At 49.2% G+C, this 23,899-nt stretch overlaps 1 protein-coding gene across 1 annotated transcript in view; it reads left to right on the top strand.

The window, feature by feature from the left end:
* Window positions 1-19,280, top strand: part of LOC116891978 (insulin-like growth factor 1 receptor) — a 65,803-nt gene extending 46,523 nt beyond the window's left edge. The window contains exons 16-19 of the mRNA XM_032893421.1: window positions 2,409-2,568; window positions 5,546-5,675; window positions 8,899-9,033; window positions 16,243-19,280. Coding sequence (XP_032749312.1) covers window positions 2,409-2,568; window positions 5,546-5,675; window positions 8,899-9,033; window positions 16,243-16,636 — 819 coding nt within the window. The 3' untranslated portion in view covers window positions 16,637-19,280. The remainder of the gene's footprint in view (window positions 1-2,408; window positions 2,569-5,545; window positions 5,676-8,898; window positions 9,034-16,242) is intronic.
* Window positions 19,281-23,899: the final 4,619 nt, after the last annotated feature.

The following is a 23,899-nucleotide window of genomic DNA, read 5'->3' as shown; positions in this document are numbered from 1 at the left end:
TTATATATTCAAGTATTCAGTGCACATACCCCAGCTTCGGTGTATATACCCCAGCTTCACTATATATACCCCAGCATCAGTGCATATACCCCAGCTTCACTGTATATACCCCAGTGTCAGTGCATATACCCCAGCATCAGTGCATATACCCCAGCGTCAGTGTATATACCCCAGCTTCACTGTATATACCCCAGCATCAGTGCATATACCCCAGCGTCAGTGTATATACCCCAGCTTCACTGTATATACCCCAGCTTCACTGTATATACCCCAGGGTCAGTGCATATTCCCTACCTTCAGTGTGTTCTCCCTCTCCCTCGTTTCGGTTTGCTTATTTACTTAGGTAAGTATATGGATGTGTGCTGTCTCAAGGGGCTCTAACAGAATTAAAGATGCCTGCTCCCTTGAGATGAAGGAAAGAATGACAACATAATATCATGAACTGTCAAAATGTCAACCCAGCCCTCTTCTGCACATAATTAAGTCCCTTTTGTTGATTGTTTTTCACACGGTGAGTGACAGCTCTTTGTGGAACACTTACTTACGCAGCACTCATACTCCAGTGTGTGCCAATGAGCCTAAGTACGCGTCCCCTGAACTGCAGGCGTCCTAGTTTGCCATGCGTATTTAAGACCCTAACGATACTAAAAGACAGTGGGACGGGGGAAGCACCCTTGTAAAAGAAATGGTGATTCAGGCTTCCTCTACACGATGGCACGTCCTCTGAGAACATCCCCTGGATTATAGTAAGAGACCCTGAATCAAAGTAAAAATGGTTAAATATGTAAATGAGCTCAGCTAGGTCTGCGCCGAGTGTAGAGAGGTTTACTGGATATGCTGGGGTGGGAGGGGAGCTGTTGCCTGGCTCCTCGATTCTGGCGTCTGGTGAGAACTTAGCAACCCTGGGTGAGAGCCAGAATTCTCTTAAGTGTTTAACGTGGTCAGAGTACATGGGTCCTGTGTAGAATGGCCCAAATAGTGTGATCTCCGAGCCTTGTCATGTGCTCCTGTGACTCGAGACACATTAGGAAGCTGTGTGGATGGGACCTAGGAAATGAGACGGCTTCATAGCATGGCATGAGAAGCTTTGCAGTGAGGGAAACTGAGGCATAATTTAATGTATTGGTACTGACACACAAGCTAGCCTAGCCAGTGTCACAACTGTGGGGTCATGATCGGTTTTGCACATGTGAGTAGGGTGACAAGGAGCTTTGGGAACCTTTCACGTTTGTGTGTGTGTGGCGTGTGTGCGTTTGTGCATGTGCATGTGTGTGCCTACCCTGAGGGAGTTGGTTTTCATCTTTTACCATCCCTGTCGTGGGATGTGAACATAGGTCCCTCCATCTTGACCGTGGGTACTTGTACCCGCTAAGCCGTTCTCATCAGCCTCTTAGACATATGTTTTATTTTACTTCGTCAAAATCAAATTACCGCTTCATAGGTTAGTTGCTCTCAGTGCCAAAGGCATCACCTTGCCCTCCTCTTTAGACATGATATCTGTCCTTGTTGCTGGACGGTGACCTTAGTCCTTTCCAAGGTGAACTCCACCTGAACTTGGGTTGTCCTCAGTGCCCATAGGAAGCAGTAATCCAAGATGGAAGCATTAGTCTTCACGTCGTTGTACCTTAGAGGAAGGGAACGAAGATTAATAAGTCCTGGCAGCTTACACGGGAAACAGAGCTCGTGGTAATCCATTTAGGAAGTGCGCCTGTCCCGTGTGGCCTTCATACAGGCGCTCCGTCCTTCCTCTTCCTCACACTTTGTGATGGCAGGAGCCAAAGAAGGAGGAAACTAGCTGGAGCTGAGAACACTTGATGCCTAAACTTGTTCATTAACTTTAAACAATTTTTGTCTGGCTCCAAATAGAAAATACTGGACCGGGGAGAAGGGGGGGGGTAACTCGCTGGTAAAAGCTTCCCCTACCCCAACCCCGGGCAGCAGGACCAGAGTTCAGGTCCTCGGAAACCCTGGAAATATTGGGCTGGTACAGCAGCACACCTCTGATTCCAGCCTCGGAAGGATGTTGGGATCCCCAGAGCAAACTATTGACCAGCTTTGGGTTTGATTGGAGCACCCTGCCTGCCTCAGTAAATAGGTAGAAGGTAGCTCACTCCCAACCTAACTGACATCCATGCAATGCATACATGGGAGCAGGGGTGGGAAAAGGTAGGGCTGGTCCCACGGAATGCTAGTCGGTGTTTCCTCTAGCTGTGCACGGTTTTAGTACAAGCAGGTGATGTCAGCAATGATACATCTTCTGAGCAAGTCATAACTTCCCACAGGTGACCTGTGGTACTCACATTAAATAAACGTGGATTTACAACTCCTAGAATAAGCCCTACGGGTGGGTTGAGGGGGGGCGGAGTCTCAGTTGCTCATGTTTTTCTTTTGTTTCTAATCTGCAGCAGAACAATCTAGTCCTAATTCCTCCGAGCTTAAGCAAGATGATCCAGATGGCTGGAGAGATTGCAGATGGCATGGCCTACCTCAATGCCAACAAGTTCGTCCACAGAGACCTGGCTGCTCGGAACTGCATGGTAGCTGAAGATTTCACAGTCAAAATTGGAGGTGTGTCCTTTGCTTTCCGGACTGGACACAAACTAAACTAAATTCACGGGCGCTTTAGGGACTTTGCAGTCACCAGTCTGCCGCTGAAGAGACAGGGGCATTGCCCCAGGGGAACAATGGCTTGCCCTTGAATGCAAAGATGTATGTCAGTGTGATTATCTGTTCCCGGTGTAACCCTGCGAGCACCTGAGCATGGTAGTCCAGATAGGTGCTTCCCATGTAGAAAGTTACAGGTTGTTACAGACATAATCAGGGCAACTTGCTTCCTCAAGTGATTTTGACTTGAGGGAAAAAAAAAATCACCATCCAAGCCACCCCTCGAGTTTCTCAGCTTACAAAGAACATTGTCCCTCAATAGGCCCATGGGGTTCTAAGAGGCAAGGTGCCCCTTTGGGGAAACCCCTGTGTAGTGCAACAGTGGTGATGAGGTGGGCATGTCCGTCCACAGGAGAGGGAAGGTCACCGTCACCATTGACTGCATTTCACACCTAGGGACTGGTTGGCCCAAAGTTCTCTCCTCCTCTCCTGCTACCAGCGATGGAACCCAGGGCCTTATGCATGCTAGTGAAGCACTCCGCCACTGAGCTTCATCCATCGATGGTAGCTCCAAGCGCTTGACCTTTCCGTCCTGCGTCGCTCTTCCTGCCATGACCGTAGCGGCTCAACCTGCCTTGTTGCTTACTACCAACGCATTGTGATCCTAAAACACTGATTGGGCTGCATTTCTGGTCACTGGCTAGAAACTTTCCCAGCCTTTCAGCTTGTCTGTTGGCTTTGCCTTTTACTTCAAAAAAAAAAAAAAAAAAAAAGGTAGTAACAGGGTTGCTAAGAAAACCATCCCGCATTTATGAGGCCTTTACCTTCCTACTGGGATAGGCCAGCAGTTCAGAAGCATGCCGAGTGTTCTTCCTGAGAACGAGCAGAAGGACAACAAGTGTAGCAGAACCACTCACTAACCTTTGACCACCTCTTGAGCATGTGTTCTAGAGATGTTCTGCTTGCCTAAACCCTAGCAGCGATTTTTTGCGTGAGCCATTCTGGCCTCTTCATAAGCAATGGGTATCAGCCCTAAAGAGATATCGAAAGTATGGCTCTCTGTCTTCATTTTCATTGATTGCCCGAGTTCAGGGTGTTAGCATGCAGAGTAGTTGTCAGTCTCTGGAGTTACTCAAGATCCCCCCAGCATGTCTGCCTCTGGGTTTGCATACTTCTGTTTGGACACCTGAGGCTTGCTGGGCAGCCCTCAAGAGGATACCCTGCCCCAGAGTTTCTAGATAAGAGACATCATCTCCCCCCCGCCCCCTGGAGTTGGGGACCGAACCCAGGGCCTTGTGCTTGCTAGGCAAGCGCTCTACCACTGAGCTAAATCCCCAACCCCTAAAAGACATCATCTTACCAGCCTTTGTGGTCCTTCTTGCCTCCCATCTCTCTCCCTTATATGTGGGGACCCAGGTTTCACTCCTCAGAGGAAGCCACTGTGCACCTGAGTGGCCTGGGGCAGGTGCCATCCGTCCTGGTGCCGCCATCTTTCCCACCTGTGAAATGAGAGCGGTCCTAGGACAGAGCTGGAGTGCTTACCCAGCAAACCCATGCCCGTGTCCGTGTCCTCATCCTGCCCTCCCGCGCACCCTTCCCAATGCAGCCAGGAACTCGGTGAAGCTGCTGCTTTTGTCCCGCTTTGCATTACAGTTAGAAAGAAGTGCTTTTTGTGTGTGTGTGCTTTTTGCCATTTTAAATCCAAATCAGCAAGGATTATATTTTTCCCGTCTAACCACGTGGCGCATTTATGAGGATATTTTCTATTATAATTATGATTTTTTCCTTTTAGAGTTAAGTTCTGCGTGCCTGTTTAGGAAGGAGGGGGGTGTTCTATTTTTCTTTTGCATTTAGGTAGAGAGATTGTTTTCTAGCATTTCCCTCTTATGCAAGTCAAAGCGGATCCTCTCGTTTGCATGTCTCTGGATTAATTCAGAGTCTTGAACGCTTCCTTTTCCCCGCTTCAGGCGCGTTCCCAGTTCCTCAGTGTCCCCCAGTGCCCCCGTCTCAGGGATTACACACCCTGAGTCAGTTCGCCGGAGGCAGCCGGTAGCTCAGACTCGGCGCAAGTCAATCGTGTTGTGTTAACATCCATGCAGCTTCATTCTCTGTTAGGTTTGCTCTGCCCTTTTGTACCTCACCTCTTGGTGGCACCACTTAGAGATAGGAAGGGACATTTTAAAGGTAGAGCAGCTCTTACCTCCTTGGAAGGAGAATGGAAGCGTTTGTGTGAGAAAAGGGTGGTGTGGTTGAGTGGAAAATCAAACATGGATGAAGACATAATAATGTGAGATTATAAAAAGGCAAGCCTGCTGTCCACCATGATGATGTGACAGCTTCAGGAGACTCGGAAAATGGAAGACATTTTCAAAGATGAGTATTGTGTTGGGAAAGGGTGTTGGGTAATAGCTCCAGGAGCCTGGGAAAGAGCATCTCAGCCGCTCACTGTGTACTTTTATCTTTGTAATTCTCACTCCGAGCATGTTCTCCCCTACGAAGTGGGAAAAGGCCTTTTTCCTCAGTAGTAGAGACCCGCCACCAAGTGGATGTGGTCCACATCCTCCCATGTATTTTGATCGAGCTTTAAAACTGCATGACACTCATCCTGGCTCCGGGCAGTGTATCCTTTCTTGAAAAATAATGGTACTCGATGGTTCGCAAACTGCCTCTCACTCTAAATGCAGTAAGGGACTTAGTTTCTTAAAGGAGCCAGATTATAAATTACTAAGACCAGAGATGTCTTGTATTTGCCTGTGAAGTGGCTGATCTTGTCTTTCTGTTTCTGCCTTATGAAGTTATAAAGCCTTCTCCAAGTGGAGGGAGAACATGCCTCACCGTGAACATGGGCAAAGGACAAGGGCTCTGTGCTGGGGCAGCCAGGGCACCTTGGCTGCTGCCCCAAGACCTGATCTAGCTAAGTCACTGTGCGTCTTCCCTCCAGATTTTGGTATGACACGAGACATCTACGAGACGGACTACTACCGGAAAGGCGGAAAGGGCTTGCTGCCTGTGCGCTGGATGTCTCCCGAGTCCCTCAAAGATGGCGTCTTCACCACTCATTCCGATGTCTGGTATGAGAGTTTCCTACACGGCCAGCTTGGACCTTCCAGCTCCTGGTTCAGGCTCCTGGGTCATTTCCCTCCTTGTTTCTGTTCACTGTCACCAACTGCCAGCCTTGAGTTCAGCATTCAGTGTCCCCCGCAGCCCTTTAGCTTTTAGATATGCTTGTGTGGAGTCCGTTAGCGCAGAAGGGTATTTTTGGGATCCCAAAGAGTATATAGAAGCAACATTTCCTCCCCTTTTCAGCTAATATTTCCAAGGAGTGGGGAAATGCCGGAAGCCTGAGCCCTCACCTCTGTTTCTTCTGCCTGTTCCCACCTCTCTTTTCCCCAGTCTCTCTCTCTCTCTCTCTCTCTCTCTCTCTCTCTCTCTCTCTCTCTCACACACACACACACACACACACACACACACACACACACACTGCAGACCCAAAGCATCTTCCTTAGTAATAAAAGTGTCTTGTCGTAGAAGCACACTGACCAAGGGATGCAAAGGCTTCTCTGTAGTACTGTTTACTGCAGTTCCTTGGAAACGCCGTGTGGAGGTCATCAGGTTCCAAAATACAACTGGAGTTCTTGGCAGGCAGGAGTCCTGGCACGTCCCCCTCCTCCAATGTCAGCAAGCCTTGGCTGTCCGCTCGGGAGATCCCCGTGCTGTTGTGTTACAGAAGGAGCGGTTGTTTATTCCAAGTGCAGATGACCACACAGAGAAACCATCCCAGCAGTGACTGACATCAGTGCTTTAGTCTCGTGAACCTTTCCCGGGCAAGAGCCTTGGATCTTGTTTGGAAGACAGGTGCAAATTGGAAATAGACTTTGAAAATGACCCGGCATAGCCTGGCTGTTTCCCCGCCTCAAGGATGAGGCCTGTTCTGCAGTTAGCCCATCCGAGGTTACCTCTCTTCTGTGGAGTCAAAATACTCTGTTCCACGTGTAGATGAGGTCTCAGGAGAGGGGATGCCTAGGGCCACACTTCTGTCTGTTTGTTCGGAGCTTCATGCTTCCGAAGCTTTGAGGTCAGCTTGCAGGATAGGAAAACAGTCAGCACAGACTCATTCTGCCCCAACTCTAGGTAGCAGCTCTCACTTCAAGCCCCAGAGAGGGGCACACAGGGGGCTCCCTGCCGGTTTTTCCTCTACTTTGACTACATAGCCATTACGAACCAACAAGAAAATGTCTGCATAAAGAGGAAAGGTGCCGGTCGGAATTTATTCCACCAAGTGCTAAGGCACTGACAGCGCTCAACCCAAGCGTTGAGCATACAGCTGGGGACAGCAAGGACACTGGCATGTATAAACCGATTCTCAGCTCTGACTGAACCCCTGCCTGCTGGAGGAATGGCAGTCACTTTAGAATGAGTTCACACTCAGAAGACAGTTGCTCCTAACTAGGTAAAAACCCAAAGAAAAATTAGAAGAATCTTGTTGACTTAGGAGCATCGTGGGGGGAGAGGGCAGCCTCGGGTCAAGCCACACCCTGATCATCTGCGTTAATCACAGTTGTTTGAGCTTCTGTTGTACAAGGGCAGGAAGGCCAGCCCTTAGACTTCTTCATTCTTTCTGGTTTATATGCTCTGTCTTCCTGTCCACCGTATGAGCGGACAGCTGCGATAGGGTGGGCTAGGATGTTGTCTGCAGGGAGTCCAGGAGGAGAACAGGGTGTTGGCAAGAGTTATACTGGAGCTGACATGCGGAGTTTGTAAAGACTCAAGTAACCAGCAGTCTAGATAGAGCAGTCAGAGCTGGGGCCAGGGTTGTGACTGAATGCCTGGAAGCCTGTGGTGCACCAGGGAAAGCAGGAGAGAAAGGGAAGTTGGCCTGGAAGGGAACCTTGTCAAGACCAGCTCATAAAAATAGAAAACCACATAAATCGTTGCTTGTCTCAGACCGTGTTTCAGACATGAGGGTGGGCACTGCAGCCTCTGAAGAGTGCCTCTGGTGTGGCCGCGTAGGCTCTGGAAGGCAGATCCCACGGCTGAAACCGTTTCTCTAAGGCCAGGTCTTTGAAAACCATAACTGCACCGTCTTAGTGACTGTCGGTTCGAAGGGCCTTGGGTCTGACTGCTAAGGCTCTGTTCCCATCTGACGTTGCTCAGTATCAACTTGCACAAAACCCTTTTGTTCATAGAAGGAAGCTGAAGCAGCAAGCCAAAAGTTAGGATTCAGTCAGAGGCTGCCGGCTTCCGCTTAGGCCAGGATCCTCAGAGTGCTAAGTGGAAAACGCCCGCCTTAGGCTCTTCTGTGGGGCTCAGCCCTGCGAGGGCTCCGTCCGAAGCCCCTTTTGTTGGCTTGCTCTAGACAGCCCTCTTCATTCCAGCCGTACAGCCTGAGTGTATTTGCAAAAGTGGGGACTCTCCCTGAGAAGGTGTGTTCACCCAGAGAGCGACAGTATGACCATTACCTGTCCGAAGTTTCTGGACACATGGATCTCCTTTAGTTCGATCTTCTGGGCTGACAGGCAGAACTGCACACGTGGTATAATTTCTCACTGCTTTGCCTGCTGAGTTCATACCTCAGCCAGCCTCTAGACCAAAGGATTGCCCCTGGGGCAGTATATCCCACCCCAGTTCCCTACCTGACACAGCCACCTCCCCAGTCGTGGCTCCTGAGTTCTGTAGGGGACAGGGGTTTTCATCTTCCTTGGCCCAAGCCAAGATCCTACAGAACTTTTAGACATTCCAGACCCAGCTCCCTACCCTCCAACTAGCAGATCAGAACTGCTTTGGGGAGCCCAGATGCCCATCTGTTTTAAGAACTCTGATCAGATTCTGATTTGTAGTGGTGTGGAGAACTACTATTAGCTTAGAGATTTCTAAACTGGGGTGGAAAGAATCCCTGAAGGAGATAGTTGAGATGCTTAGCTGCCCCGGGTCAGTGGCCAGGCTGGGACCTGGTCCTCTGTAGTCTTTGCTAAACTAAATGTCCAAGTAATGGCTGGGACCAGGCACTGAATGTGTACGCTATAGATCGGGCTCTAAAAACTGCGAGAGATGTTAGAAGCCCTTCGCTGCCTCAGCCCTGCCACCTGGGTTATAGTAGCCCTACAGGAAGCGTTGGTGGTGACAAGGGGAACAGATGTCCCACACTTAGCCGGCGCCTGGTTTGACATCCGTAGAGTACGGTCATCACATTGAGGACACATGTTTTAGTACCCAGAGTCTAAGACATGGTGGTAAGGAGGGGACATGGCCCTCCCCATTGTTTCTGAGCTATTCCTTGTTCTGTTCCACCTGTAGGTCCTTTGGGGTCGTCCTCTGGGAGATCGCCACGCTGGCTGAGCAGCCGTACCAGGGCCTGTCCAACGAGCAAGTTCTTCGTTTCGTCATGGAGGGTGGCCTTCTGGACAAGCCGGATAATTGCCCCGATATGCTGTACGTATTTCCTGAGCCACGTAGGAGTATTAACTCCAGAGCCATTCCCTCTGTTGCTTGCCGGTACAGGAGAGGATTAGAAGAGGGCTTCTCTGTCCTTACTGCTGGGGATGAGCTTGTTGGATCTGTGACTTTGTGCTACACCTTCATCCCATCCTGTGTTCCTTGGTCCCCCCAGTGCTGATTGGCGCTTTGCACCATGGTGTCCCAGCACCCCCTCCCCCTCCCCATCTCCTTGAAGCACGAGATAATAGCAATCCTGACTCATCTTTTTCATGCAATTTTTAATTTTTTTAGATTGATTGATTGATTGATTATAAGTACACTGTCGCTGTCTTCAGACACACCAGAAGAGGGCATCAGATCTCATTACAGATGGTTGTGAGCCACTGTGTGGTTGCTGGGATTTAAACTCAGGACCTCTGGAAGAGCAGCCAGTGTTCTTAACCGCTGAGCCATCTCTCCAGCCCAGCAAATTTTAATTTTTTTAAGGAAAAAATATGCAACAGTTAGTACTATTGAGCCAGATTGGAGAGCTCTCCCCAGCCTCTGGAAGGTCTATACAGCATACTCACACAGAGCTTTGTGTCGAAGAGTGACTCCTGCTAAACTCACATAGCCCCAACACAAGGTCACAAGCCATCTGCTGTCGCCCTTATCCCTGAGAGCTGCATGGACCTAAGCAAGGCTGATCTCATCCCTCTTTGGACATACTCCTAGGCATACCCTAGGGGGTTGATGAGATGGTTGCCTCGCTCCACTTCTGGGAAAACAGCACCCTGCAGCAATTGGTCCTGAGAGTTGTCGCTCAATCGCAGCATTCCCACGGTGCCATGTCCACCACAGTCCTCAGGCAGCATGGCTTTGAGACACTACCCAAGGTACACAGCTTGCCAGGAGAGGCGTTTTACATTGGCTCCCAGTGTGGGAGCATGAGTGGGCTCCATTGCTTTTGTGGTAAGGGAGCTGTTGCAACGGTGGGAAGGGTGTATCAGAGCACACATTCTCACTTTGTAGCTAGAAACTAAGAAACAGCCATTAAAGCAGCAGTTCTCAACCTGTGGGTCATGACCCCTCACCCTTTCACAGGAGTCGCCAGAGACCATTGGAAAACATAGATGTTTCCAGCACTGCCTCATTCACAGTAGCAAATTGCCATTATGAAGTAGCGGTAAAAGTAATGTCATAGTTGGCGGTCACCAGAACGTGAGGAACTCCATTGAAGGGACACAGCGTTAGGAAAGTTGGGAACCCCTGCACTAAAGGGCTATAGCCCTAAATCTTGGAATGACCTAGCGACCTCCTAGGCACCAACTCTCAAAGGTTCCCCAGGGTTGCCTATCTGGGGAAGAAACGTTCCACATATGGGCCTCGGTAGATCATGGAGCATCCAAGTTTTATTTAGACTGTCTTGAGTAGAGAGGCCTTGCTTTGTCATCTGATGTTGGTGGCTCAGTGGGTCCGGAGAACGACCCTTCCTGGAGTTGAGGCTTCGAGGGAGACAGCAAGGTATTCTGATTGGCTCATCAGGTACAGGTGGAGAGCAGTGGGCTTGCATTTGATGTGCACACCTTAAGGCGTGGATCGGCTGTTGTTATCAGTTGTTTTGCATCTCGGGGGGTGAGGGAGGGACATCAAAGCAGGTTCCTACTGATATGTCAAGACCCATATAGTTTTCCAGAAACTCTTCAAAACAGGTTCTGCTTCACTAGTGAGAGAATCCCAGGAGGACTGTCAAGATGTCTTTCCGTCTACACAAAAGACACTCACATCTGCCTACCCCCTGCCTCCTCTTCCCCAGCGCAGCGCTCCCTCACATGTTGCCTTGGGTGGTGAGACGGTCCACAGATGGAGGTTGGGTGTGTGGGTGGTGAGCAGAACCACACAGGTGCTAGTGACTGTTCAGAATCTTGAGAAGTCAAGGTGTGGGCTAGTCCCACGTGAGTCTCCGTCCATTGAAAGTGTCATCTCGCAGGCTTTTTGTTGAAACCTAGGAGGGGCTGGGTGAGGTGACTAGCTACATGAAGGTCTCCAGGAGATGGCTGCTGAACTCTGAGACAGGACTTTGAGCAGATAACACTCTTGTGCAAGGGGTGGTTGTGGGGAGATCAGATTTACTACAGGGCGGGAAGAACAGTCATGGGTCTGTGTAGTGTGAGAGGCCATGGCTTCTCTGTGGACCACTCTGTAGACGAGGGGATTTCTCTAACACACTGGGGAGGATCTGTGGCACTGTGGACCGCATGTTCACTCTTCTTCCAATCCCTCTGCTCTGCTGCCGTGATGTAAAGCAAGTTCAGGCACCAGCAAGCATGAAGCCTTTGAGAGAAAGTGTAACCCAGGAACTGAGAACTTTCCTGCCTTAAACTCCCCTAGTGCTGGGATCGCAGCCTGTGTACGGGTGCCCAACTGAAACTTTATATTGGAATTTGACTTCCTCTCATTTTCTTCATATGAAATACTCCTATTTGGGGGCGGGGGGGTTCTTTGTTTCTTTGTTTTTGCCCCAACTGTTTGCAAGTGTCGTAAACCCCTTTGTAAGGCCCTCTTACCTAGGAGGCCCTTACAAAACTGAATAGGCAGCAGGCCATATTGAGCCACAGGCTTGCCCATTGCCTGCTGTGCCCTGAGCATCTTCAAGGAGAGCACTGCCACTGCGGCCTTTCTAAACTGACCTCACAAGGCTTACAGGATGCAGGAGGACTACCTAGAGACGCTCCGGGTTCCGAGTGCTGCTCACGGTGTCCCTTAGAGCTTTACTTTGACCTCAGTGGTGCAGCCTCTTTCCCTACTTGACCGTCGTGAGAGAATAGTCAGGATTTGGGGCAAAGTTAAAAGCATGGAGTAGGAACATGGCTGTCTATGAATCTGTATAAGGGTGCACCACACCGGCATTGATTTAGATACTAGAATCAGCGGTGTCCCACAAGCTGAGAAACCGTTCAAAAGAGCAGGTGTGAGTTTTGTTCCTGTGGTTTAGGTCTGGTCACAGGAGAGGTATTGTTTTTGTTCTTTTATACTGGGGCAAACATTTGTCTGGGAAACTCATAGGACTCCTGAAGTTGATCCATCTCCAGCTGACTGGATTTTTTTTTTTGTATGAATTTAATATGCTTGGGAAGCAGCCACCTGCTATGGGAAAGGCAGTGGACTTCCTGTTCCCAGCATAGAGTGGGGAGGAAGTTTACACAGAGAGGCTGCTCTTGGATGCAGAATGATTGACTCAGGAGGCCTTTCTGCTCTGCCATTCAGAGCCCCCTCGGCAGATCGGTCTCCTGTCTAAGAAAAGAGCATAGCAAAGGAAGATGAGTTGGCTCCGGTGGGGAGTGTGGTGCCCTGATTCACCGAGATGCTGATGAGAGGAAGATGTGTTCTGGGAAAGGATTCTTTTGGCACAGTAAATGAACACCCTTGGGAGTAACCTGAAGCCTGTTGGGTCTCACACGTAGAGGAAGAGCTTCTACTGTGTGGTTCTGAGACAGGAGCAGCCTCTGTGGCCATACTTCGGACTTCTTGTCCCTACACATGAGCACAGTTTGCTTCAGGAATAGCCAAGTGTCCAGCCCTGTGTATCACAAAGGGTTCTAGCCTTAGAGGAAAGGCTGCCATCAAACACCAGAGTATCCAGGTCTGAGTGTCAATGCCATAACTCGGTTTGAATTAATGTAGCAAATTCTACGAGGCTGGATCAGGGGAGCCCACCATTACCATCCCCCCCCCCGTTTCAGTGCCTTGGGCACCAATTTGTCAGTGAACCCCGCTTGAGGTCAGAAACCAGTCCCAGAGTTCATGGAAGCTGGAGATCCTGAAACAGGTTCCAAACCTAATGCTTCAGGGCGGGGTGATGATTTAAGCGCAGCCACAAGACTGAGGTGCAGGACCATTCGATCCAGTGACATCTCCAGAGCTCACATGCCAGGTCTTTAGGATGCAGGATTCAGGAAGGAACTTGAACATTTTATTAGCCAAGTGTCCCCAGCTCAGATGCAGGTGAGACATACTCAGTCAAATCTGACTACTTCTGCTTTTTTCCTTTCCGAGATTCAAAACCCCAGGATGCTGAAAATCCCAGGCTGGTTTTGTTGAGATAAATTGTTTGATCATAACAGGCAGGTGACAGTGTCTGCCAGGCCATCCCTGGCATCAACTGTTGTGCCAGCAACTGGACTTATAGAGCATCCCTGTCTGTGTCCCAGCTGAGAAGTAGGCCCTAAAACAGCTTTAGCTGCGTGGAATGCTAGTCTTGTGGGACCTTCTGGTAAGTTATCACTGCCTAGTACAGTACTAACGCTGGGCAGGGAGACTAGATACATGAGCTCCCGGGCATATTTTAGCTTGTCAGTGCCTCACATAGATGGCAGCCTGTCCAGCTCAAGACATGGGGTGTGCTTGGGGGCTCGAAAGCCAAGTGAGGGATGGGAAAACAGGGTGTGCATACACCCCTAGGGTAGCACTCACTCCTAGGGGAGAGTTAGGTGTGTACCGTCGAAAAGGGACATATTCTGTGTAAATCAGGGTTCCAGCTCATCACAGCTGTCCCGTGGTTTTAGAATGTCCTTTTTAGAGAGAGCCTTTTTATCAGCTTATTAATCCCAGAGTCTACTGGAGAGTTTTCTTGTGGAAAGAGTATAAAAAAACAAGGTCTTAAATCGCACAGAGCAAAAAAGACTTCCTTTTATGGGCAGCAGTGGAAGGGCTGGCTCTGGGATGATTTAAAAGAGGCATCACATGGCTTGTTTTTCCTGATGTCACCGCATCCGTGCCCTGCTTGTGGCACCTCCTCAGCCCCACCCCCACCCCCTGGCCACGGGGCGTGGGGCCAGACACATCTCATGTTCTTGCCCCTGGGTGTACTTTTCTATTCAGGGATAGGCCTGTCAGCCAGAGAGGAAATTGCAGCCTGGCCACAGAGCTGAGCTCCTTGTGTTTGCCTCCCATTCCGATTAATCCTTCGGGAAATGATGGGGACAGGGGAGAGCAGGCTTCTTCACCTCCTAACCAGAGTAGGGGAGCATGCCACCTGCCTGCTGTCTGTGCAAACCATACCCTCTCGTGAGATCTGACTGGCTGTGGACAGCCAGGAGAGAGCAGTCTGCTGGTGGGACCATGGTTATTCTTACTCAGGTTTCTTCAGCGAAGCCGTATTGTTTTAACATGACTCTTGGGCCTAGAGCTCTTAGTACCCTACCTGTAACCTGTCCTGTACCATTGGGACCGGTCACTTAGTGCCAGTGAGAATACCTAATTAGCCTAGTCTTCTGTCCAATTTGTTTTCCTCCATCAAAAGCATTGGCTACTTTATCGGGACTTTTCTTCTTCACTCCCAGAGGAGTAGACAGTAAATATTGTAGGCTTGCTAGCTAAACAGCCTTTGTCTCAATTGCTCAAACTGCTGAGGACCTTAGAAACAGCCCCAGGTGCTATGTAACCAGCTCCGTCCCAGTAGAATTCAACACATAACGGGCTCCAAGCTGCCTCTGGCTCGGCTGTAATTGGCTACGCCCCTGGGCCTCCAGAATGCTTGATTCTGGATGGACCACCAACACACCCTTTTCCAGTGTTCTCTTAAGGTTACTGTCTTCCACCCGACCTGACTTGACCCTAGGGCTTCTGTGGAAGTTGGCCAGAGGAGCAGGAGTCCCTTTCTCTACACGGGCAACTTTCACGCCTACCTATGGGCTGCTTTACCCCTGTGGTATTAGTTACGTGGCCCATTGTAAAGAAGTGAAGTGACCAGGTGGCCCAATGATCAGCCTGACAGAACGCTAGAGGTTCCCATATATTTGAAGTTCCATTCGGTGGATTTTAGTGTCAAGCGTCTTGTTGAGGCAGGAGTTTCCAAACACTACTTCCTGGAGGAGCATAGGTGGGAAGTGCTGTGGTCTCATGCTCCTGTGAATGGGAGCTGCTAGGTACCCCTTTCCCTCAGAATCACGACTACCCTGTGCTTGCTTTCTGTCTGTCCTGTCTGTCTGTCTGTCAGAGCCCAGGTGTGGCTGTCTGCATGGCTTGGGTACCAGAACTGTGACTTGACTAGGGCATCAAGGGAACGAAGAAAGGAAAGCTGGAGCTGGGTGGACTGGGCTGTGGAAGCCCTGTATGTTTTATATATATGTATGTATGTATATGTATTTAAACAGAGATGCAGATTATCGCATGCAGATGAACATACAACTGAACAAGGAGGCAGGTTTAGCTCTCTGCAGGAGCAGTCTCTGCAAGGGAGCCGTCTTCAACAGCTAAACATCCAGACGGGAATGTGACAGTGGACCTGTCCTGCACACACTGTCAGCATTTGCACTCAGACCTCCTCGGGGGAAGGCTTCACCATCTCTCTGAGCGTCACCAGGGAAGACTCCGCCACTCCCACGGGACTGGAGCGGCAGGGTTCTTGACACGGCCTTGCACGTGTCAGCAATACACACTCCGAGTTTCCTCTGCTCTCTACACCCAGGCCTTTCCTGGTCAGGGTGGCGGCTGTATGAGCAGCCTTCCTCCTCTCTTCTGCTCTACGTGCCAGCTGGCCCATGTAGCTCTCGAGGGCGGGGGAGCTTTGCAAATGTTTGTGACCTTGTGGGAGCGATGGAGATGCAGCATGGGCTCTGTACTCTTTTTACCTTGGCCTTGTTTGTAGAAGAAACCGGTGCTCGGGGCTTCCCTTGGTTCGTTGGCATCTGACCTGAGGTTTCTATGAGAACTCTGCTTCTGGGTATCCTAGATCTTCAGGGCAGGGACATAGGCAGTAAGCAGAGCTGGCGTGAGATAGCAAGCTTGGGATATGTGCTCCTTCTGTCTGGCACCCCTGCCGCCTCCTCCCTCAGGCCCACTGCCAGGGGCACCCTGGTGCCAGGAAGAAGCTTGGAAGAAGCCTTGGTGTGGGGTACAGAGAATGAAGTCTGTCAGGAAAGCTATGGTTCTCATTACTGAGAGATGGAGATTTCCTGCTTCAGGCTAACGCATGGCTAGAGGAGGCGCTTCAGACAAAGTATTTCTTCAGCAGTGTTGTCTCGAATACAACCCTAGTCAGGATGGACTCTGAGAACCAAACCTTGAAATGAGTTTGGACTTGGCACCGTGGCAAGGCCTGGGGTTCTGGGCAAGATATGCCAGAGGCCCCCGATGGGAAACCAGGGAGTGCAGAGGTGGTGCAGTTGTTCTGAACCTCTCTGACCTCAGCTGGCAGCTCACCCCCGCTCTTCTCCCCCTCAGGTTTGAACTTATGCGCATGTGCTGGCAGTACAACCCCAAGATGCGGCCCTCCTTCCTGGAGATCATCGGGAGCATCAAGGATGAGATGGAGCCCAGTTTCCAGGAGGTGTCCTTCTACTACAGCGAGGAGAACAAGCCTCCAGAGCCGGAGGAGCTGGAGCTGGAGCTGGAGCTGGAGCCCGAGAACATGGAGAGCGTCCCGCTGGACCCTTCGGCCTCCTCAGCCTCCCTGCCTCTGCCTGAAAGACACTCGGGACACAAGGCTGAGAATGGCCCGGGCCCTGGCGTGCTGGTTCTCCGTGCCAGTTTTGATGAGAGACAGCCTTACGCTCACATGAACGGGGGACGCGCCAACGAGAGGGCCTTGCCTCTGCCCCAGTCCTCGACCTGCTGATCCTCGGACCCCGAAGCACGTGCAAACAGTAACGTGTGTGTGTGTGTGCGCGTGCGTGTGTGTGTGCTCACTCGGTGGGCGGAGGGGGGAGCAGGTTGTAACAATCTATTCACAAGCCTCCTGTACCTCAGTGGATCTTCAGAACTGCCATTGCTGCCCACGGGAGACGGCTTCTCTGCAGTAAACACATTTGGGACCTTCCTTTTTTCAATATGCAAGCAGCTTTTTTTATTTCCCTACCCAAACCCTTAACTGACATGGGCCTCTGCAAACCTTAATGACAGCTCTTAATAGCAACAGGACACTCGAGATTGAGTCTCCTCATTCTCTGCCTTTTCTCTCTTCTGCCTTCCCTCTCTTCCTCTCCCTTTCCACTTCCAGGCTCTCCTTTCTCTTTTCTCTCGATTCCCAGTGGAAAGCCCAGCGGGGAAGCCTTTATTTATTTTTTTTTTTAAATCAAATTGACTTAATGGCTGCCCTGGGGCTCCTCATCACACCTGCCTGACACCGTAGGTCTTTACAAAAAAGAAAGGAAAAAAAAAAAAAAGGAAAAAAAAAATCACACACTGAGATGGAATTTTTTTAACTGTACCTTTAACCTTTTTTAGGGTCATCCAAAAATTTAAAAGGGCCATTGTTCATCCGTGGTTATCATTTTCACGCTGCCATTTTTGCCAAAATCCTGTCTTCGGTTTGGTTTCTCTCTCACATGCGCGTTCTCTCTGCGCTGATCTCCTTTTGTCCAGAGGCATGGGAAGAAATGTGGAGTCTGGTTGATAATACCACTTTCGAGACGCGCCAGCATCGAGGCCGCCACTGTGCCCGGTGTGCTCTCCTAGCCCACGTCCCCTGGGTCTGTTTAGGAGAACTGGACAAGATGGAGTCCGCCCTCCTTGAAGAAGGGGAAAGTGGAACTGGTTCTCGACCCCTACCCCACCCACAGCCCCCCAAGATTTCTGGAGGAAATGGCCATGGGCAAGGTGGTCCTCATACCAGCCTCGTCCCCCTTCCCAGCCTCCCTCCTGGCACCCCTGAAGGCCACAAGATGTAAAAGGGTTGCAGGGACTCGGCCCAGGTACTGGTCCAGATGTGTGAGGAAGGGACTCAGACCCACAGCAGCATGGAGCAGCCCAGGCAGTGGCTCCCAGCAGTCTACGCTTTGACATGGTCTGTTACTAGGACTTCTTCGTGGGTCTCTCAGTTCTATGTTAGACCCTGAAACATTTGCATACACATCGTCTTTAATGTCAGTTTTATAACTTTTTTACAGTTCAGATATACATCTATACGTCTGTACAGGAAAAAAAAGCTGCTATTTTTTTTGTTGTTGTTCTTTATCTTTGTGGATTTAATCTATGAAACTTTCAGGTCTACCCTTCTTCCTTTCCAAGCTCACTCCAAGAAACTCCCTATGCTTACTAGAGTGTGGTTTTTCTTCCTCTTCTCCAGCAACTGATGCTTCTAGGACATAATTTGCCATGAACTGTTTGATGCCTTTTTATAAATATATCTCCCTTCCCCTGCTCCCTGAAGCCCCGTTCATTATCCTCTAACCCATAGGCTCTGTGAGCACAGTCGCTGTTAAGGGAGTGGGGAGGATAGGAGGCCAGAGCCCACGTACTCCTGGGCCCTGCTCTCTCTTTTCTGCACCTCCCGGCACACAGCGTTGGAGTCTGTTACAGTGCATGGCATGCCACAAACTCAGGTCAGAAACAACATGGTTAAAAAATCTCACACATCCTGGTTTAGTGTTTCCAGTCCCCATTGTTGAAAGTCACACTTTGCTTTCTCTCTTTGCTTTCATTGACACACATACACACACAACACACACACACACAACACACACACACACACATCAATTTTGGGATACAATAGCAGTTTTAACTGCAGACGGTAGTCATTGGATTATTTTTATTTTAAAATGAATATTTGATCCTTCTCTTCTACAAAAAACAAAACAGAAAACAGCTGCTGAGTCCCCAGGGCACAGCAGAGCTGGCCCAGTGGCCCATCGGCCACCTTGCCATCTCCTTCACTAGACTGACCCACCTGTCTTTAGAACCAACATGTCTGAAGGGGTGGCCTCCACATGAGGTGGGTGTAAGGCACCAACACCCCATGGCCAGGAACAGCAACTTCAACTTCTGTGGGTTCTAAAGCCCACTCCTGGGTCAGAAGGCCCAAGTGACAGGAGGAGCAGAGCTGACCCTGCGGTGGCCCTAGGGCCCTTTGCTGTTCCTCCTTAACCAGAATCCCAGCTCTCTGGGCCTGTGGGTCCTGCTCTGTTTAGTTTTTAGCACTTCTTACCAGAGTAGTGACAGCATGAGAGATGCTTCTGGGTGGGAATATTTAAATCAGGAGTAAGAGAAACGTTGGAAGATGATGATTGCAGTTGTGACTGGAGATTAGACACAGAATAGAAAGCGTGGAGCTCCGGGCTTGTCTGCATTTTCAGGCTCACGGCTCTCCCTAGCCTCTGCCCCACGTGTTTCCCCGTAACAGAAATAGAGAAAAGGAGGAGGGGGAAAAGCTTATGAAGAAGGTATTTCATGTAGGAGTTGTAATTTATTTTGTGATGCCTGTTTTAATCACTGTAGAGAAGCCCCCCATTATGAATTTAAATGCTAAGGAAAAGGTGTATGTATCTCTCTGTGTATGTGTGTATTAGATGGGACAGTTTTTGTTTTGGGGGGTGTTTTGTTTTCAAACATTTATCTACCTCCTCTTTTTTTTCGTGTGTGTGTGTGTGTGTGTGTGTGTGTGTGTGTGTGTGTGTGTGTGTGTGTGTGTGTGTAAAATACATCTCACACTTCTCAGTACCTGACAGTAGGCCAATGACACTGGTAACCTCATCCACTCTATAGGCCACATACCCAGGGGAAGCAGAAAGGGGCTAGGCTGGATTCTGGGGTCAAAGCAACACTAACTCAAATCAGCCTCTTCCCGATCTATCCCCAAAAGCCCACCTTTCCTAGGGCAACTTTGGTCTTTCACCTCACCTGGTTCCCTACTTTGAACCCAGCAACCACCATGAGCACAGAGCACGCCAGTGGAGGGGGGGTCACCTACCCATCCTCAGCTGGATGACTTTAGAACAGAACTTTCTACAGATTGAATGACTGACAGATTCTATCCCTAAGAGAGCAGGTACTCCCAGGTTTTGAGGGCAGGAGGCACCCACACATAGGTTGTCTGAGAGTCCCAATGTGTGCACATGTAAGGGTGCCCCGTTGGCCCCTCAGCTGCTCCTCTGAGACCTGCACCCGCGGCAGGGGCATGCCACCATTGCTCTCTTTGCATCAGTTCCTCTTAGAGGTACAACAGTCAGGGAGCTCTCCTCTCACCCTCTGCTTCTGACAGAAGGCCAGTATAATAAAGGGGGCAAGACAAAGCCTGCGCCCCCTGCAGGCTGCTGTCCTTCCCTCCCCCCCCACCCCGCCCCCCAGGGCTAAACAAGGACTGACCAAATCTTGAGGCTGGAAGGCCAGTGGTTGGCACCTAGCCTTCCCTGTGCTCTGCCTCTGTCCACCCCATCCATCTGCTGCTCACGGGTGGACAGTGCACTCCTCAACTCCAGCAGCTGCTCTCACAGGCCCTGGGGACTTTAGCTGAGAAACATGGTGGCTGATCTTTCCCCCCCAGTGTGGAGAACTGCCTAACAGTTCAGTTACGCTCAGGGGCCTTTGCCTCCTGCCAGAATGCTGCCTTCTCTGGGTCCCAAGATGCTCACAGGGTCACTGGGAGATGCTGTTTGATCAGGGTTTTCTTCTACACTGTGGGTGACTTCTCTGGTATAGTGGCCTCTCCTCTCTTGCACATACCTGCCGCTTTTCCACAACTGGATTTCTACAGCTCACTCAACTGATTTTTAAGGATTTTTCTCTTTCTTATTTTTAAAACTGTCCGAGTTGTTGGTGTCCTTTTGTTTTGCGTGGGTGTTTTTTTTTTTTTTTTTTTCTTTAAGTAGAGAGACGGCACTAACGGTGTAGTGTCCATCATAGCAAATGCTCCAGAAATACTTCAGTAAAAGAAAAAAGTCAGGGGGGGGAGGGAAAAAAAAAAAAAAAAAAGTCAGCTTGTGTGAGGGGCAGTCATCCTGCTGGATCGGCCCGCCCTGACCGTTGCAAGGCATCATATCCACAGTTCTAGCCTGATCTCACGCTGGTGTTCCCCGCCTCTTCCTGATTTTTCTCCTTATGTGCTTCAAGTAATCTTTCCAAGCTGAGTTGTGGCCTTTTTCACGCACCCCCCTCCTCGGATAGGAGCTCACACTGCTTGAAGTAACACGAACCACTGAGGCACGGCATGCAGGCGACGCGAGTGTTCAGGTGTTCCCCCCACACACACAACCCTTCCTGAATCGCGGAGTCGAACCTGAGCTGTGCGAGGCCCACGCTTCCCCCACGTCCTTTCAGGAATGCCCTAACATTGGATTCATAGTTGGGGATGAGGCTTCCTCCTTGGGATATAAAAGACTGTTCAGGGCCATCCCTGGTCTCTCCTGCCTGCCTGTTTCTTAGGACTCGGGACAATTCAATGGTGGGATGAGCAGATGGCGGAGTGGTACACGGAAGTGTTTCTAGGGGGCCTGACAGATGAGCTCTGTCTGTGTGATGCCAGTTCTAAGTCTGAGCTCCCGGAGCCTGGCCCTTAGGAGCCCACCTATGTTGGCAATGGCCGTACCTGAGGCAAGCAAGTGGTGCTGGCAAGGTCACGCTGAGCTCCCATGGGTGAGAAGTCCAGGATGCTTACCCAAGGTCCTCGGTGGTCCTTGTTGGGTCCTCTTGAGAGTGGCCACAGTGCTAAAGGCAACTCCCTTCTTAAACATTGGCATCCTGCAGGAAGCAGGACCACCCCATCCCAGTGCTTCAGCCCATGTTAGCAGTAATGAATTTACGGTTTGGGTTGTTTTGTTTTGTTTTTAATGTTACTTTTATGTCTGTCTGATGCCTTTTCATTTCCTGGGCTAAGCAGTTGCATTGGGAAGCCTGGACCAGAGAGATTCACTCCTTAAGAACCAGTGATGGTCAAATCTTACCACTCCACGTTGAAGAAGGTGGAGGTTCAAATGAGAACTTCAAGACAGGGTGTTTGTTTAAAATTGAACCCCTCTTGCCAGAGATGCTGAAGTTACAGACCTTGGACAGGCCAGGGGTCTTTGCTTTGGGTCTCCAACTTGGATGGCCAGTTGGCAATTTAGAGGGACGAACATTCTGTGATGGGATGGCAGAGTGATCGATGGTGCAGTAGGAAACCATGGTAACCGGCATCATGACGAGACAGGCATTGCTGACAGAGGGTAAAGGGCCTGGAAGAAGCATGGACCACATCTGGACCTGATGGTTCCTGAAGGTGTCAGGACCACACAGAGGCTGTGGAGTCATCTGTGGGCATTCGGTGTCAGATAAGACACTCGGCATCCTGCTCTGGGAACTCCTCCAAGAGCTACGCCACGTGCTGAAGAACTCGGACTCCATCACGCTCATCAGATGAGTGGTCAGTCTGGGGCATGACGTTAGGGATTTGATTTCTCTTGTTTCTGTGAGAGCTTCATAATCACTGATTTGTGTGTCCACATTTGTGTCCGCATCTTTCCATTACTCATTATCGTGTCCAATAGGGCTTCTAAGTCCAGTAGATTACGGGTAGTCGTTGACGAAGATCTGGTTTACAAGAACTAATTAAATGTTTCATTGCATTTTTGTAAGAACATAGAATAATTTTATAAAATGTTTGTAGTTTATAATTGCCGAAATAATTTAAAAACACCTTTTTTTCCTCTCCGTGTGCAAAAAAATATGTGTTTGTGGTCTTTTTTTTCCCTTTGTTTTCTTTTTTTTCTTTTTCTTTTCTTTGTTTTTTTTTGACACTTGTTTACTAGCTAGCTTTACAATATGCCAAAAATAAAAAATTTTTAAAAAATTAATTAATTAAAAAAAAATTCTCCCTGGGACCCAAATTGTGGTTCGCCCCTTTCCCATATGCTTTCTGCTCTAGTTTGTAAAAAATAAAAATTAAAAAAAAAAATTAAAACAAAAAAAAAACAAAAACAAAAGGAATGCCAGTGGTTTAAAAAGTACTTCTGAATTCTTCAGTATCTTGGTCTTAGAACCCTGTGCTGGGGAAAGGAATTATCTGTTACTTACTGTTCCCGGTGGAGTATAGCCACCTAAACAGATAGAAAGAACCACGAATCTCGCTGGCCATGGAAGTAGCGGGGCGTGTTGCCACCCAGCGAAGAGATGGCACTCACTGGTGACATCTGGCTGGTGTGGCTGATTCTAGTCTTGCAACGCCGTGGAGATGGGAGGGTTTCAGGACACTTGAGAGGCTTCACAGTGGTCACATGATTCTGTTGTGCAGGCCGTGGGCACATGTGCCTCAGGCCCTAATGAAAGCTGTGCCTACCTGTATTTAATGCCGAACGCTGAAGGTCCTTTTTTTTTTTTTTTACCAATACAGAACAAACTGGTAACAAAAACCACAGCGTGTGCCCCCTTGTCCCCCCCCCCTTTTTTTTAGAATTAAAATCCATGTCCTTTGGCTCCCTGTGCATTATTGGCCGTGTCTCTATGGTTCCACAAGACACTGTTGTTGAGAACATCTGGAACTTTCTAACACTACAGGAGAAAGGTCTAGGAACTGTCGGTGGGTTTGGTGTGGTTTTTTTCAGTTTCTTGTGGATGTCAGGCAGTGTGCAGACACAATACCCAGGCACGGGTACCCGCCGGTGGCATCCCCTGTCTGCTTCCTAAGCCAGTGAGGTTGAGGTGAGAACTTTGCCAGAGCTTATCTACCTCTGGGATTTTAAAAAATAATAAATAAATAAAGTCAAATCAGAAAGTGCGACGGAACGGATGCATCGTCAATAATGCATTTCTGAGTTTTCTTGTTAAATTTTTTCTTAAAAAAGAAAAAAAAAGTCTAAAAAAGATAAATATGGCCAATTTGTTACATAAAATAACTTTCTGTGTGTAAATTATTCCTAAAAAAAAAAACCCTCTGTTTATATATAAAAAAAAATCAGTAGATGAAAAAAAAATTCAATGTTTTTGTATATTCTGTTGTAAGAATTTATTCCTGTTGCGGCAACATACTCGGGACTCTTTACATTATGAAAAAAAGAAACTTTGTCTATTTTGAATGGCTGAAGCTAAGGCCACTTGAGTCTATTACTCTGCTTTTTTCTAGTAGTTAAAGTACCACATGGATTAAGTTAAATAAAAGAATTCTGTATGCACCTTTTGTCTCCTCTCCCTTCTG

This window comes from Rattus rattus, chromosome 2 (assembly GCF_011064425.1).
Source record: "Rattus rattus isolate New Zealand chromosome 2, Rrattus_CSIRO_v1, whole genome shotgun sequence".
NCBI lineage: Eukaryota > Metazoa > Chordata > Mammalia > Rodentia > Muridae > Rattus > Rattus rattus.
This window is presented reverse-complemented; position numbering and strand designations above follow the sequence as displayed.